The sequence below is a fragment of the Vairimorpha necatrix genome, chromosome 2 (genome assembly GCF_036630325.1).
Source record: "Vairimorpha necatrix chromosome 2, complete sequence".
Lineage (NCBI taxonomy): Eukaryota > Fungi > Microsporidia > Nosematidae > Vairimorpha > Vairimorpha necatrix.
Genome location: NC_088817.1, coordinates 1,112,560 through 1,129,973, shown reverse-complemented (window position 1 = coordinate 1,129,973; position 17,414 = coordinate 1,112,560). Strand labels below are relative to the sequence as shown.

The 17,414-nt window shown below is 25.6% G+C and overlaps 2 protein-coding genes across 2 annotated transcripts; both read left to right on the top strand.

Annotated features, from left to right (window-relative positions):
* Positions 1 to 6,293: 6,293 nt before the first annotated feature.
* Positions 6,294 to 8,528, top strand: VNE69_02212 (uncharacterized protein; the record flags this gene model as incomplete). The annotated part of the gene is made up of 1 exon (XM_065472764.1): positions 6,294 to 8,528. The coding sequence occupies one exon, from the start codon at positions 6,294 to 6,296 to the stop codon at positions 8,526 to 8,528; it is 2,235 nt and encodes a 744-aa protein (XP_065328836.1).
* Positions 8,529 to 16,441: 7,913 nt separating this feature from the next.
* Positions 16,442 to 16,666, top strand: VNE69_02211 (putative SP-containing protein; the record flags this gene model as incomplete). The annotated part of the gene is made up of 1 exon (XM_065472763.1): positions 16,442 to 16,666. The coding sequence occupies one exon, from the start codon at positions 16,442 to 16,444 to the stop codon at positions 16,664 to 16,666; it is 225 nt and encodes a 74-aa protein (XP_065328835.1).
* Positions 16,667 to 17,414: the final 748 nt, after the last annotated feature.

Genomic DNA, 17,414 nt, shown 5'->3' with positions numbered 1-17,414 from the left:
ATGACCGAATCACAGACTATATTTGTTTTTTAATATAAATTGTAGTGAATAAAAATTACAAATTTTAGCGTTTTATATAGCTTATAAACGTGCTCAATGAAGATCTTTATAATTTCTACAAAAATTTGTGAGGCACATTTTCAACGATACATATAAGACTTAGTTAAAACATTAAGTTTTTGCAGAACGAAGTTCAGAATAAATCTATAGCATATAAGAGATTTGTAATTGTATCGAAGAAATTATTAGATAAGTTACTAAATCCGCGTCATAAAAAATAGACTATGTTACTAGAAAGGCTATTATTCGGGGTAAAGTAAAAAATGAATTAAATGTAACAAAATTTATAGTTTCAATTTGCTAATTGGCGTATTACCTGGAATTGTGCCAGTGGCAAGAAAGCATTCAATAATGCTACGGTTATGTGCACCGTGAATTCCCAAGGTAGGTGTAAATGTATTTGAATAGTGTTTATTGTTATTGGCGTCATGGGCCTGAGCTGAAGTGCGGCTGTTGTTGTTCTTAGGCATTCTCATTTTTTTTAAGTGATGAATTTCGTTATTTATATTTGTGTGTAACCAATTAGAAATTAGTGTTTCAGAACTGTCCACTAACAATTAGAGATGCTTGACGTGTATCAAAGCACATTAGCGTTTCATCGTCTATTGGTCACCATAAACATGTGGTATGAGATATTATACCACACTAATCAATGTACAAAATATCTTTTGTCGTTATGATACCAAAAAAAATGAAAAAAAAATGTATCGTGATTAATGATGTAACTTTTCAAAGAAAAAAATGTTTTTACTGATAAAAGCTAAAAACATGTATTTTTTGCTAAAAAATTAGCTAAACTTTATTTTTTTTTTCACATTAAAACAATTTCTTAGAAAGTCATAGTTATTGAATCAACATCTTCGTGTGAAATAAACAATACTACTAGAATTTAGGTTTTTGGTTTTATCTTTTTTTAATTCTACTTTGTAGTAAGAGGAAAAAATAATATACAGATAAACTTGGAAGATTGTGAATGTTATCTTTTTTGTAAAACCGTTAGTATCTTACTTACCAGAAATATGAGGAGAAACTATACTCGAGGTAGGATCTGCTATAGTTCTTTGACGTAAACTTATGAAGAATAATTTACCAATAATCTTATCTTTTTCCAGAAAAAAAAACAGCCGTAAAATGCAGGTACACGTGTCGAATTTTCCGCCATATGTATCTCTAATAAAAATATCAACCATTATCCGCAACTCAAAACATATTTTACGATCCCACATCATTCTCCCGGTATTCTTTAAACTGCTTTACTATATCCTCCCATCAGTTTCTGCCACCATTTTTATAATTTGTAGTGTATACCCACAGTGCCTTATCAAGTCTAACATATTTATTTCTTAATCTAGCTCTAAAAATGCAATACGAGAACACAAGACAGTTGATATCGTAGGTAGTTATTCATGTACAAAAAGTAATTAAATCTACCTTGGATATAGAATAAGATACATTTTTAAACGAAGTAAATAATTCTGATTGGATGCTTGAAAATCATATCTTTACATTTGATAGTTCGACAACAGGTTTATTGTTGAGAAAATAATATATCTACTACATAAAATCTTTTTTTAGGTGTCGCATCGAACCTCATTCTCTTTATAATCGCACAATGTTTTCAAGCCATATTGCAAACCCCTTGATTGCTATTGAAAGATAATTAACGCTAAAAAACATCTGTTAATTGCTATGAGAAAAGATTTTATAGATTTGTATTAGTTTAAATCAATGTGGTCTTATGCTTGCACAGCATACCAACCGTACGTTCAACTATATAATTTATGATTTTTTTACATTTCCCTATCTGAATCTTCTAATTTTTTCTTCAAAGATTTGTACATATTACTCTCTTTTGTTTTACAAACACAGCAATTTGAAGTTAAAATATATAGTTACTCTGCTTCTTCTAACTCTTTGGCCCCCAAAACATAATATTCGCTGCATTTGACCTAAGATGTGCCTTTACTAACCAAACTCTTTGGATTTTAAAGATTTATGAAAAACTATATGTGCTAATGTCTGTAAGAATTTTGAAAACGACATCTTTGATATTATTTTAGCTTCTCCGATATAATAAAATTTTATTTATAAGTATGATTTTAAATTATTACAAGGAGTAAACCATGATGGGACAATATTACCATATATATAATTTTTTTAGAAAGCTCATTTAAAGTATTGTTAAAAAAAATTCTATTTAATAGTTTTAGAAGTAAAATACAACCTATATAGTACTAGAATCATACAACATTTGTTCTGTTCCTTTCTTCTTATAATTACCTGATCAATACTTTTTTTTGTTTGCATAAATTTAATTTTAAAAGGCTTTTACAGTAATTTATAATAAAAAAAATCATTTAGTACTTTCGATAATTAAAATTTTAGCTTGTTTTTTTATTTTTTTTAAAAACTAGTATTATTTAAGAATCGGTATTTATAAGACATGCGTATGAGATTTTAAATGAAAATATAACCTATAATTCACTTTTGTGGTAATGAAAGATGCTAAAATTTCGAAAAATTATTTATTTAAATAAGCATTTCACAATTACATCAAAAAATTTTTTATTTTATGAGCAGAAATTAATTTTATTTTTAATATATCTATTGAAATGTTTTAAGCATTTAAGTAATATAAAATTTCATTATTATTTTCGAATTTTTTTTTGTAAACAACTTTTAAAGCGATTAAAACCTTTTTAAGCGGATCTAATATATTCATAATATTGGTTGTCGCTTTTACTTTCCAATAGTCAAAATATAAAAATTATTTCGATTAATTTATTACATTTTTTATTCGTATTTAATAGTTTACACGTCATTATAAATTTGCAAAGTCTAATTATAAAATTTAAAGCACCAGTAATTGGATCATTTTGGAAGAAATGTATTTTTTTTTCTCTACTATGTATAAATATAATTTTTTAATATTTATGTGAAAACATAATTCTTACAAGTTGAAATCGTCTAGTATATTTATAATTCGCAATATTTGGGTATTATTTCAATTTTATTCGATTGGTCGGTTTAAGCTAAAGATCTCTTTCGGTTTGTTTTTTATTGATATAAATAGCTTCTCCATCTTTATAAGTTGATTTGCAATTGTAAGTTTTTTAATATTGATTTTTTTTTAGCGGAATCACTATTCTTTTGTTGGTTTGTGGTTAACATTGATATTATAAAATTATTTCTAATTTTGACTTGTTATAATAAAATATTTTTTTTTTCATCAGCGTTTTCTTGTATCATTCATTATTTTTCGACAAGGTTGTATAATTCTTGTTCCACAACGCAATCATTTATTATAATTTCATCTTTGTCCTTAAATGCTTTTCCATAAGTTCATTATCTACTTGAAGATACATTTTGTTAATTTAAGTGTTCCAACACAACTCTATAATTCGTTGGTATTTTTCTGATCTTCTTTAAATACCCTTATCTTTTTTTAAAATATACGTGTCTTGGTCTAACAAACTTTATTTTTAGATGATATAATGTTTCTTATAATATTTCAACTTTAAGTATTTTATCATTTATAATTTTAATAAGTGAATCAGTATCTAATTTCAATGCTATTTAGTTAATATTAATTGATTATGTCGATAAGTTACGTTGTAATCATGTTTAGATACGAAAATTTATATATTATAATAAAGATATAACTGAAACCACATGTGTGATTGAAAGATAGAATAAAAAATTATTAGTTCTCATTAACATATTAAAAATTTTTTTTAAACCAGAAAAAAATACAAACCTAGTATATTGAAAAAAGTGTTGCTAACATAGTTGTTAACTATAATCATGAAATTTAAAGATTTCGAGTCAATTTCCTTGAAATATACCCTATATCGTTAAGCTTCAACATAACTTATAATTGTAAATATTGTTTTCACAAATCTTTTGTTTATAAAGGCATCAGCCAAACTTTGTTAAACTGTGCAGAAGTCTATAAGTAATGCTTTTATAAAAACTTGCATAATTTTATTGAATTCTAGTAGATTTCACGACGCAGTATTAATTTATTCAGAAATCTAAAGATAAGAATTGTATTATGTTAATTACAACATTTTTGATTCATTTAAGATTTATTATTTAAATCAAAATTTAATTAATATTTATCTAGGTTTTTTAGATTTCAATACGATAATATATAATTGTTGTTTCAACTGTCAAATTAAAATAAAAAAGAACCGTTTATAAAAGCATAAGGGTTTTAACTTGTTTACATAGTGATAAAAATGTCTTTTTAGAAAGGATTTTTTCTAATAAAAAAACGCAAGTTTTTTTCGTTGGGTTGTTTCATAAGTAAGAAAAAAAAAAATATGAATATAATCATACGCAAAAAATGCTTCGCATTTATCTAAATAGTTGTTCTACTACCAAAATTCCTTGAAATATCTCAAAAACACTAAACGTTTTTAAATATCATATTTGTTTAAAAAAATTGTGTAAAACAATTCACAAGTAATTTATGCATGCATTGTTTTAAACAAAAGCATGAAGATATTTATATTAATTTAAATTTCATTTTACCAATATAATAAATGGTCATTATAAAACCTTGTTGGTGACTTTTCTGAGATCCTGTATTTATAATAAAAATTAGACATTTAATAGGTATGATGTTTTGTCATTATTTATTCTATAGTTTTGGAATGCATGAAACTTAATGTTAAAAGTCGATACAAGAGAGCATAAAATACTGGATTGTATTTTTGTAGTGCAAATAAATTTTTGCAGATGCAGATAACAACAAACCATTCTGTATTTGTAATGAATTAAATCCTCTAGTGATTCAAAACTTATCAAATAAATTAATCTGTATATGTTGTTTGAACGCAAACGATTTCATGCCATTCGATTTTTTTACGACTAAATCTAGAAATTTGGTCCAGTTGCTTTTATAGGTCAAGAATTTTGATCTGGGTTATATGTGTAATAATCTCTTAGTATTAATTTCATGAGTAAAATTTTAATTCTTAAAATACTACGTAAAATTTGCTCTACTTATCACGTATAATACAAAATAAATTGAGAGGTGTGATAAATTTTGTAGATATATCTACCTTAGAAAATTTTTTATTTTTTAAAGTTTAATATGTCATATTACATATAAACGAATAAATATTCTATAATTTGGATAGTAATGAAAATCATGATTTCGTGAAATATTGAAAGTAACATCTAAATATAATCTATATTTTTTTAACAAAATATGTGGGCAATGATTGTATATCAAATGAGATCAATTTTAAGATAATAACAACATCAATAAGGTTACAAAAATCTTTATAGATAGACATATTTTCGTGCCGACTAAAACAAAGAAGATTAGGAATTCAATTATACAAAATTTCAAACTTGAAAAATTTCCTTTTATGGTATGTATTGAGAGCCATTGGTTTTAAGAAAAGAGTAAAATTAGCCTTCATAAAGTTGTCTATAAACTGTATGTATATTTTATTTCCTCATATGGTTTCATTTATAGATAAATCTTGTAAATAAAATCTAAAGTAACTTCCATTACATTTTATTATTATAAGATCTTTCTTTTAAATAAAGCTAAACATTTGATTTGTTTTTTTTGTTATACAAAAAGACATACAATTATGACATGTATATTCCAATTTTTTTTAATATGTTTGGAATATATAAGGAAATTTGAAATAAAATTGAAGAAGAATTTCTATAATTTTTTATAAAGACCTTAGTGTTTAAAAAGACACAATTATGTGTACTTATTTATAATTAATCTTGGTTTTCTCAAACATGCTTAAACGACTGTCAAAAAGTAAAATGTGAACAAAGATCATAAATAAATATTTTTTTAATTTATTTTAAAAGAAAAATTTTTAAATTCTTGGAAAATTCAAATTGGAGTTTTTTGTAACTAAGTTTCAAAGAGTCTTTAAGATAAACATGTCAAAAGGTTATATAATAAAAATTTTGAAAATATTCATAAGGTATATTTTTTTTTTTATTTATAAGTAGTAAATAATTTATACGATTTATTTACATGTTTTATAAATAATAAAATTTCGAATATATAGTTATACAACCAATTGTTTTTTTTTACATTATGAATCGCATAAATTCTTTAAACATCATCAACTATACATCATTAGTACGTAACGTTTGTTGCTGTCTTCTTTATTTTAAAGTTTATGTAAATAAAATTCTTTTATTAATGTGTGACGGGATAATTTTAAAGTTATGTTCGTTTTCCCCTTATGAAAATTTATAAAATATTATTATATATTTTTTTTGAAAAATCTAATATAAATATATATAACAATCTAAAAAATATAGTACTCAATAAAATACGAACTAAGGATTATACGGTATTCGATTCGTCTAAAGAATACACTATAGTAAGTTTGTTTTTATATGAATATACTAAAACTATAAGTTGTACAATAAATGATTATATTTCCAATAATAAGTTACAAAAAAAAGATAAATGGTTTGAAGTACACTGCGAAAACAAAACTTTTTATAGTATTATCTTGGAAATTGAAGAAAACATAAAAAGACTTTTAAATTTCCCATGTAATGAAAAAATTGTATTGTTATATAGCCATTTTCAATATACAAACAGTTTATTATTAAAACAAGTCATTGAAGATATAAAAAAAGAAAACAAAAAAAGACAATTTAGAAAAAAGGGATTTGAAATTTATTATGAATCTATTGACAAGATGAATTGTTCTTTACATAAATTGTCTAACGAAATAAAGGCATACAATTCCATAAACGAATATAAACTAAGTTTGCCAATATTTCCAATAACTTATCTAAAATATGAAAATGACCATGCGTATTATTTTAGATTTTGTATTAAAGAAAACAATTTTTCTTATTTATTTGAATTTAATATTAATAAACTTGATAATGACGAACTTAATAACTACAGTGAAATAAAAACTTCGAATTTGTGTACGATTGACGAAAAAATAACAAATATTTTGCTTAGGCTATTTCACATAAATGATATTAACTACATTGATACACTTTCTGAAGTGTATAGTGTAAGTATCAATCCAAATGAAATTGAGATAAAATATCCTTACTACTTCAAGCTTGAAATAAAAGCAACCTCAATAAGCTTCAAAATAATTTCTATGGAATATGTCTACTATGTAAAAAGCAATGAAAATTGCGATCATCTATTTTATTTTATAACGCCGAATATTTTTATTGGTTTTAAAGATATATTAAAAAAATTTAACTTGATTAAAAACGAAGACAACACCAAATGTATCGAATTTTTATATAGATTATTGAATTATCACAACAAAGTAGAATTTCTGATAACTAGAATCTTAAATAATTCCATGTCTGCTTTGAATTATATAATATGTCATCTTCTGCAATTATTTGGAGTTTTAGATAAAAATGAATTAGATATCATAACGGGACAAATGGAAGATACCAATAATAATATAGTAGATCAGAAGAACAAAATTGTAAAAGCATTATGTGGTTTTTTAGCAATTTTAAACATCGCCGAATGTTTTTTAATAAAAATCTGTCTACTTTTAGAATTAGAACAATATTTTAATGAAAATAACTTAAGTGACGATATAATTATTCGATCTTTAAAGGATATAAATGTATTAATTAATTCTATGAAAAATGAAGAGGGAAATAAATTTAAAACAGAAGTTTTTGATATAATAAAAATAGTTGAAGAATTAAAAAGAACACATGTCGATAATATTATAATATACAAAAAAGACACTTTGAAAAATATTTGTAAGTTAATTTCTTTGTTTACGGGTTTAAAAATCTCTACATTTGTACACCAAAAAACTAAAGAGATTTTTAGTAAAAATGAAATAATAAAAAATTTACAACTTAATGAATCTAAGATAGATAAGGATATTAAATTGATAAAAAACATTTTATCAATAAACACTGCGTTATACATAAAATATGAAGAAAAAAGGAAACTAAAGGAAGAAGAAATAAAAAATATAGGAGAAATACTAAAAAAATCAACATTAGACCAAGAATTAAATGCGATAAATATAAAAGCGCTAGATAAAGACGTTCTGAATTTATTTGATGATAATGTAATTCAGAATTTTTTTAATAAATTGATGAACGAAGGGCAAAAAATAATTGACAAAATATTTAATGAGTACGTAAATAAACAAGGATTGCCGGAAGATTCAATAAAAGAGTATAAAAACAAAGTAAAAGATTTTTTTGAAAAAGCATTGTTATATAATATAGAAGTTAAATTACAAAAACAAGCTCCAATTGAATTATATAGAGTTTTAGTAGGTTTTTTTATTACTGAAATTTATACGAGAACAATAGTAAAAGCGAAATGGGAAATAATCCTTGGAAATATTAAAACAATATTAAATGAAATGCAAATTCTAAAATTTATTAATGAGGAGGAAAGGGGGAAATCTTTACACGATACTATCATCAAGCATATATATACCACGTTTTAATAAAATGATTTTTCCTATTACAAAATAATTGTTTAATTTTACTATAATGATATTCGCAATTTTCCGAATATTGCACTTTTCTTCAATATTATCAATATGACATTTATACGTTTTCAATAAATGAATGCAGAAAAAAAATAAAATTAATATATTTTTGCATATGGCATCTTTTAATAGCATCAAACTGGCCATAGAGTGTTAAAATATTGAGCTTGAAAAATAGCGAGTATTGTGTATACTAAAATTAAAAAAAAATTATTATCATAGGTCACATATTGCGACAATATTTTTATATAAATATGATACATAATGGATTGCTTACGAAATAAATTACTTCAATACATTTTATAATATAAAAAAATTTATGAATTGATTATAATAATTAAAAGAAGAAAAAATGAAAAAGCGAATGTAGGAAACAGTCGAAGACTTGACTATGCCACTCATAGTTTAAATCGAACATTACCACTATTGGATCCATTTATAAACTTTTTTTAATAATCAGTTAATTATTTCTTTAATGTTTATATTATGAAAACATGCAAGATATAAATAATTTCTAAACGCATTTAGCTGTATTTATATTAAAAAAAAGTTCATTTTTTTACAATTAAGTATATAAAGCTTCTTTAATGTGTTTATGTTTATAAACTCTATTTCGCTTGTCTTATTTTATTTATATTTTATGAGTAATAGTGTAAAAGATTGCAAATATATTAAAAACAGAAATGGTATTATTAATGCGTTTTTAAGCTATTATCAAAATGGTAAAGCAAATACCATTGACTTTGATTTTTCTTAGATATATTTCGTCTTAGTACTCGCTTTGGGGGTAGATTCTCAAATTTATTAAGGTTTTTTGATGACATAATGTTACCGCCAGATGCAAATCTTTAAATTTTAATATAGACACGAGGTAAAATTAAGAGCTTATAAATGTGCTTTTTGTTTCATATATTATAGCAGATTATTTTTTAGATAAAAACATGCTGATAAAAGGAATTTAATATGGTAATGTAGATTTATATTATGCATGAGAATAGAGTAGACAGTGTAATAATCAAATAAAAATTTAATAAAAAAAAAAATTATTCGAGACGTCATTTAAACATATTTTTTTTACATTCTACATAACGAAATTTTTTAAAAATATCATATCAAGGCTTTCAATTAAGCAGGCAATTCAGATATGATTTATTGTACGTAAATATATCACAACAAAAAAAACCTAGTAGACATTAAAAATTTTTATCTGGTTATTACAAATTTTTAAATAATGGTTTAAAAATTTTTCCATTTTGTTTGATATTTTTTCTTTATATCACTTCTTTATATATAAAAATCTTCTAGTGATAATTTTTAGTTTTTTTTTTGTTAAATAATTTATGTAAGCCTATTAAAAGACAGAAAGTTTAAATAAACAGCCATTGGCATCTCCGAACCTTTACTATATAATTTATGAAGCTTTTGTGGTATTTTAAAAATATCTAAACACAAATCACTATACCTTATATTACGAGATTCAAATTTTATGTTTGAGGGTTTCTTCTTACATATATATATTTTGATTTATTTGAAAGAAATCATTATTACCTGACATCAATAATTAAAATTTAAAAGTTTTTCAGCTACTCATCATAGACTATTTATTTGTAAAAAATTACTTAGTTTGTATAAATTATAATTTTATCTGCGTTCGGATTTTATATTTACACATGTGATCATATGTAAAAAATATTCATATAAACAGTTTTTTATTAGGTTTACTAATCGATGATTTGTTTGTTTATATTTTTTGACTTTATCATAATAAAAATTCCAAACACAAAAAGTAATTAAAGTTTAATTTACAATTTTGTAAATTAATAAAAATATATATACGTGAAGGTATATAATTCAAATAAAATAGCCACATGTTGTCTTTTTAGACTTAGAATTTTAAAAAACATTTCAAAAACATAACAATAAACCTAATAAAACACAACTAGAAATCCAAACTATTTTTATTAAAAAACGAAAAATAATACATTTAATAAGGCCTTAAACGGATTTTTCATTTTATTTTTACGTTTAATCATTTTAATTTAAATATTAACATTTTAATATTTTACTATCAACTATTGTAATTTTTTGTACACTTAGTTGTAAAATAAAAACACATGTAGCTTTCCTGTGAGTTTTATGCGCCTTTTAAAATTATTTTATACTTGGTATTAAAGCATATTTTTAAAATAAATAACAATTTTGGCTTTTAACTGCTTATTTAACAATGTCAAAAGTATAAAGTTAAAAGGTTTGGGTCGTTAAAAAACTGATTTAAATTAAATCTATGTTTTAGCTCCATTTTACGTTCTTAATTTATAACGGCACGTAGAATTGTTAAATTTAAAAAGTAAAGAGACAATATAATATGTTTATATTGTATAATAAGAAAATTATATGATGCTTATGTATTGTATAGTTAAACTTTTTTTTTGCATATTTTTAGTGCCTAGAATCAATCATTTAGATAGTATAATTTTTATAATTAAACATACACTCAAAATCATAGTAATGTACAACAATTAGCTTATCCCGAAGTTTCGTCTTTGATCGCTAAATTTAGGTATTATGAACCACTATGTTATATTTAAATCTCAGAAAACCCCTCATTCTATTTATTTATTGATTATAGTGTGGTTGTGTTGATCGTATTTGATGTGTTTATTTTCCATCATAAGGGGTAAAAATAATAAGGATATATAACATCCCCCCTCCAAGACGGTAGTCTCATACTAGAACTCATTAATCCCAAGCAGACCTTTTAAATCATAATGCCGCTTTTTCACGATCCTACCATTTTCCAAACTAACTAAGTACGAGTCACCTCCGCAAACTTCCTTGATAACACCATATCCTAAAAACTTCACTTCTCATACCTACTACAACCCGATAAGTTCTCTTTCTTCGCTACCCTAACTCTCTGACCTTTATAGAATTTCTCTCTTTTGCGAGCCACAAACCTCCTACTATAAAATCCTTCAGGTCCATTCTCGATCATGACATGGCCCGTTTCGTCTCTTGAGGCCTCAAACGGTGTACATCTCAACCCTTCATGATAGCTGTTATTATAACGCCATATACATCTATTAACCTTGGCTTCAAAATCCACAGCATCATCTTTCAATATTCCTTCTCTTATGGTTCCTATTACCCTTTCCACTCTTCCATTACTTCTATGACTTTCTACGCTTACTTTCCTATGTAATACATTTTCCTCTGAACACCAATTCCTCATATATTCATTACTAAATTCTTTACCGTTGTCAGTAATTATTTCTACCGGTTTCATTCCTGATCCACACAACTGTTTTAAAAATCCTACAACCGAGCTTCCGCGTTTGTCCTCTATTACTTTTCCCCAAACGATCCTAGTATAATAATCAATCACGACCAACACATATTTCCCTAAATCTCTAACCTCAATCAAATCCAAAGCAACCTTTTCCAAATAAAATCTTGAACTAACAAAATCACAACCACCACTCTTTTTCCTATTATATATTTGGCAAACTTCACACTTCTTTAAAACATCCTCGATATCCTTCTTCATACCCGGCCAATAAAATTCAAACTTCATTGCATAGTACACTGATCCTAAACTTCTATGTCCCAAATTTTCATGAGCATTGACAATTAAACCTTCACGCAATTCTTTCTTTGGAATCTCCGCTTCTCTACCAGAGTCAAATACCCAAATTTCCTTCCCATCAACAACTTTAACATGCTTGTCCCATTTACCCTGTGCCTGTTTAATACTTCTCTCCTTATTCATTAGCGTTTTCTCATTTTCATGTACCCTACTCAGTGCATCTGCTACAACCATGGTACTAGGCTCTCTATATTCAATGCTAAAGTCGAACTCTTGAATCTTTTCAATCCACCTGTTAATTCTATTATTGTTAAATACTGGTTTATTTCTAATCTCGATCAATGCCTTATGATCAGTTTCTACCCTAAATCTTCTTCCGCGTAGTTCATATTCAAACTTTTTAATTCCCCAAAAGACTGCATACATCTCCTTCTCACTGATTCCATATCTCGTTTCCGTAGGCGTAAACTTTTCTGATGCCCACTGTACTGGTACCCAATTACCTTGATCATCTTCCTGCATTAAAACAGCAACCAATCCAACATTACTCGCATCCGTGCGTAACAAAAATTCCTTATTATAATTAACAATTGCTAAACCTTTTAAATCCCTAATCACTTCCCTTAAACTAATATATTCTTTTTCCATTTCTTCTGTCCATTTCCAATTACTTCCTCGTCCTTTAAAAGAATCCGTCAACGCCAATGTACGTTTTGCATAATTATCAATATGATTTCTAAACCATCCAGCCAGCCCAAGAAACTTCCTAACATCTGATACACACTCCGGTTTGGGAAATTCTAACGCTTCATTTTGCTTTATTTCAGATGGCAGTATCTCCTTGCCATTAACTGTTACTCCTAACAACATCACCTCTCGTTTACATAATTGAACCTTAGCTAAATTAATTTTCATACTATTCTCCTCTAATATATCCACAGCCTCTTTCAACAATTTGTCGTGACCCTCTCTTGTCTTACTATGAATCACAATATCGTCCATATAAATTTCGATTCCCTTACCAATAAATTTTTCAAAAATCCCATTCATTATTCTTTGTAATATCTGCGGTGAGTTTTTAAACCCCATGACCATCGAATTCCACTCGGATACATTTTTTTTAAACTCAAAAGCCGCCTTAAACCTATCCTTCTCTTCAATCTCAATACTATAAAACCCCTCCTTAGATCTATCACGGTAAAAAATTCAGATCCCTGTGTACTTCTAATAACATCTCTTTTCCTAGTTAACTCATAAGGGTCATTCTCTACAATGTCATTAAGAGCAATTAAATTACTTACTAATCTTATATCACCATTCGGTTTCTCAATCGCTCTAATGGAATTTCTCCAGTCAGATGTCGACCTTCTAATTATCTTTCTTCTTTCCAAACTATTAATATAATCTTCCGTCTTCTTCAACAAAGCCTGGGCTATAGCCTGCCCCTTTTTAACAACTTTTTTGCCTTCTTGAGTCTTGATAATACATTTTTCAACCTTACAAAAACTAATATCTTCATCCTCTCTTCCTCCTACCCGTGAAATAATCTCCTCTAAATACGCGATGCCTCTTACATCCCTTCTCAACAGAACTCTCTTATTATTGTCCCTTTTGCTATAATCTTGTATATCCCCTAAATTTTTCTTCTTACGTTTCCCACCATCAACATTATAATAATCACATTTGTCCGAATTGGAATCGTCATCACATTTACCCTCTAAGTCTAATTGCACTTTACATTTACCAACATAATTAAAACTACTTTTATTTCTTCTGTCTTCGGAATCTCGCCTCATTCCCCTACAAAATCTAACATATGGCCTAACTTCCCACAACTGTAGCAACGCATATTCTTTTTATTTTCCTTACGAGACAACTTATTCTTCTCCTCAAATTTAGCCCATAACGCTAGGGACAACTCTTCAAATTCTTTTTTTCTCACTTGTTCCTTTTCCTCCTGAATAGCTAGCAACTCTAATTTTTCCTCAATTTCCTTCCAACTACCCTCTTGCGAGATCCTCTCAACAATAAAATTTCTCAATAAAATAGAACCTCTCCTAAAAATTTCTAATTTAAATCCACACTCATCAATTTTCTCTAAAAACAACTCATAAACAATCCTTTTAACCTCTTTTAATAATATTCTAGCCTCTTGGCCACGGTCCTCCTTTGTAGACCCATTTTCTGGTATCGCCCCCATGTGTTTATTTTCCATCATAAGGGGTAAAAATAATAAGGATATATAACATTTGATACGAATTCGAAATTAGAAATTCATAATAAACTATTTTTATAATTGTATTGGAGTAATTAAATATCCATGTATACCCACTCTATTGTGATATTTCGTGAGTTTATTTATAATGAGGCATTCCAAACTATACACCTATAATAAAATTTTCTTGTTATCTACTTTATCCAGTGAGTCATTTTGTAATTAGTGTCAAAGCTAGAACTTTTTACATATCATTTCTTAATATTTTTTCAATTATTACAGCCGAGAGACCCTATTACAGGCGTTTATGATTTATTTGTTACAGACTATCAATACTTATCTCCAAATAAAAACAATAGTCATCATTTGAATTTTTAATTGAATTTTATTAAAAATCAAAAAGAAAAAATAAAGCACCCATTTATGTTAAAAAATAAAAAAAAGAAGTGACTGAAATAATGTGATTTAATGAAAAACTTACAAAAAAAAATCCTTAAATTTAAAGTTATATTTGTAAAATATACTCGATTGTCTTAACTTGAAGATCGCGATCATGCAATATGACCCGAGATGGGATAACATTAAACAGAGTATCCCATATGATATCATACGAAGCCTTAACATAAAGTACTGAAGGCGTTACATTTACTGATAATGCTAAAAAAATCTTAAAGTATACCGAAGAAATCGGACAATTTGTAAATTAAAAAAAAATTTCAAAAAATCTTATCATCCTAAGCATACGTTGTAATTTTAATACATTCTGCATAATTTTTACCCCATATGAACTTGAATAAACTTTTTTTTCAAAATTTTTAGTTTCATTTTTTACATTACTTAGAAATAATAGTTATGAAAAAATCACCTAAATCGGCTTTTTGATTTTTACTAGTATCCGATTTTGAAAATTATACGAATATTCTCTGGGTCTACTTGGAGGTCGAAGGGAACACGCCATGATTCGGCCAGGTATAGGTACATAGTATGCTATATTTTGTGGTACTAAATGAGTATGTCATTTCTGTTATTCACTTGGGCATTATTTATTCAAGATTTTCAAATGATCATTACTAAGACTAAAAATATCTGAATTCAATCTTTTATCTTTGCTGTATATGTTTATAACATTAAGTTGAAATGTTATATCTTCGTTTTAATGTCTAAATATCCTTATATTTTAGTAAATTAGCTTATGGAATCAAAATAGTTTAGGAAATGTAATAATAATACATATAATTAGTAAGTTTTTGTTTTGATCCTTTTATATAAAGCAAAATTATTTTTTTGTAAAGATATTTTCCATGATATAAACGTATTTTGCAATTCGGCCTTGTGTAATGACTTAAAAATATTGAATATCTATATAATTCGAAATTTGATTAATTGTAGCTGAAAATTATATTTTATAATGATTTTTTAGAAGTATATTAAATTAAAAATAATCATCAAATTATTGTAATATAAATAATTATTTCGTTATTATAGGCTTTAAAATTACCATAAAAATATTATTTAATTGAGGTACCTAATGATATGTACATTATATTTTAATTTAATTAATGTGTATATTAATTGTCGTTTTGATCCTAAATACAATAAGTTGAAAATAAAAAACTACTTTAGTATTTCTATTGTTTTGTTTTGAAAAAAACATGCAATATTGCGTGTTCATTTAAAAATTTTATTAAAACTTAATTTTTTTAAATATTTGTGTACTATTTTTTTAAATTATTTCATCAAAACGTTTTAGAATCTTATTTTTTAACTGATTACATTTAGTCTCTTTAATAAATTATTTTAAGTTGGTAAATATTAATTAACATACTAAACTATAATCACGAATATGTAACAGTTTTAAATTTTCTCTAATTGCTTACATAAAGTATTTTAAAATAGATATAGACTTCTTAAAATAAAAATTTACAAGCGATGTACTGTTTTAAAATAAATTTTTTATATTTAATTCAAATACTATTAATGTTTTGAAAAGCCTACAAATTTATTAATTTTGGTTTAATGGTAATTTAATGATTTTCTTTAAATAAAATATTAAAAAATACCCCAAGAATGATTTTGAAACATTTTTTATTAGTTCTGGATTTCCAGAAAGTCAAAACTCATCCCACAACCAAGGGAAAAAATTATGACGCGGAAGTTAAAAATGAAAAAATTACTAAAATAAAAATAGAGAATGATAATTGCCATGAACAATTATTTTTTACAAACCATAATCAAATATTTGATAATTATAATAATTCGCAAGCAGAAGCAATAGCTAAAGTTTTTTTTTGATTTACTTTTAGAAAATTTGAACTTTCCAATAAAAATGAAATCTGACTGGCCTAAAGAACGAAATAAAAAGAAATATGAAATCTTAAAACGAGACCTGAAGTTTGAAATTTATATAGGTCATTGAAAGATCCTCTTTTCTTTTTTTTTAATATAGGAAAAAAAGCAGTAATTTACGAAATATTATTATCGCTTGCTGACGAAACTCGTGCATTATATAATGATATAGTGTGTCTTAATTTTAGAAAACAAAAACTCAATCTTTTTCATATAAAACTAGTTTTGTCGAATAAAATTGATATTAAATTGGAGAGTTTTATTAGTTATAAAGTAACAAGAGTTTTTTCAAGAAGAAATTTTCAAAACATAAAGAAAGAAATCAGATATGTTACCGACAATAATATCGCCATAATACATAATTGTGTTTCTAATATGTCCTTTGATAATTTACAAATTGATATCTTAGATGTTCAAAATTCTCAATTAAGCAGACAAAACAATGTGTATTGTTTAAATTAGTCCTTACTTATTTTTTAATCGCATGGTAAATTAAATATAATATAACTAAGTAACTTGTTATTTTCTTTAATTAATAATTTGATTAAACATCTGTTTCTTAAATCTATTATTCATAGTAAGATTATTGACATATTGATAAAGCAATTAAATTTATTAGAGGCAAAAGAACAAATATACTTCATTTTACGTTTCTGCTATAAGTAAAGATTTAGCACGAAATTATTTAGTAATC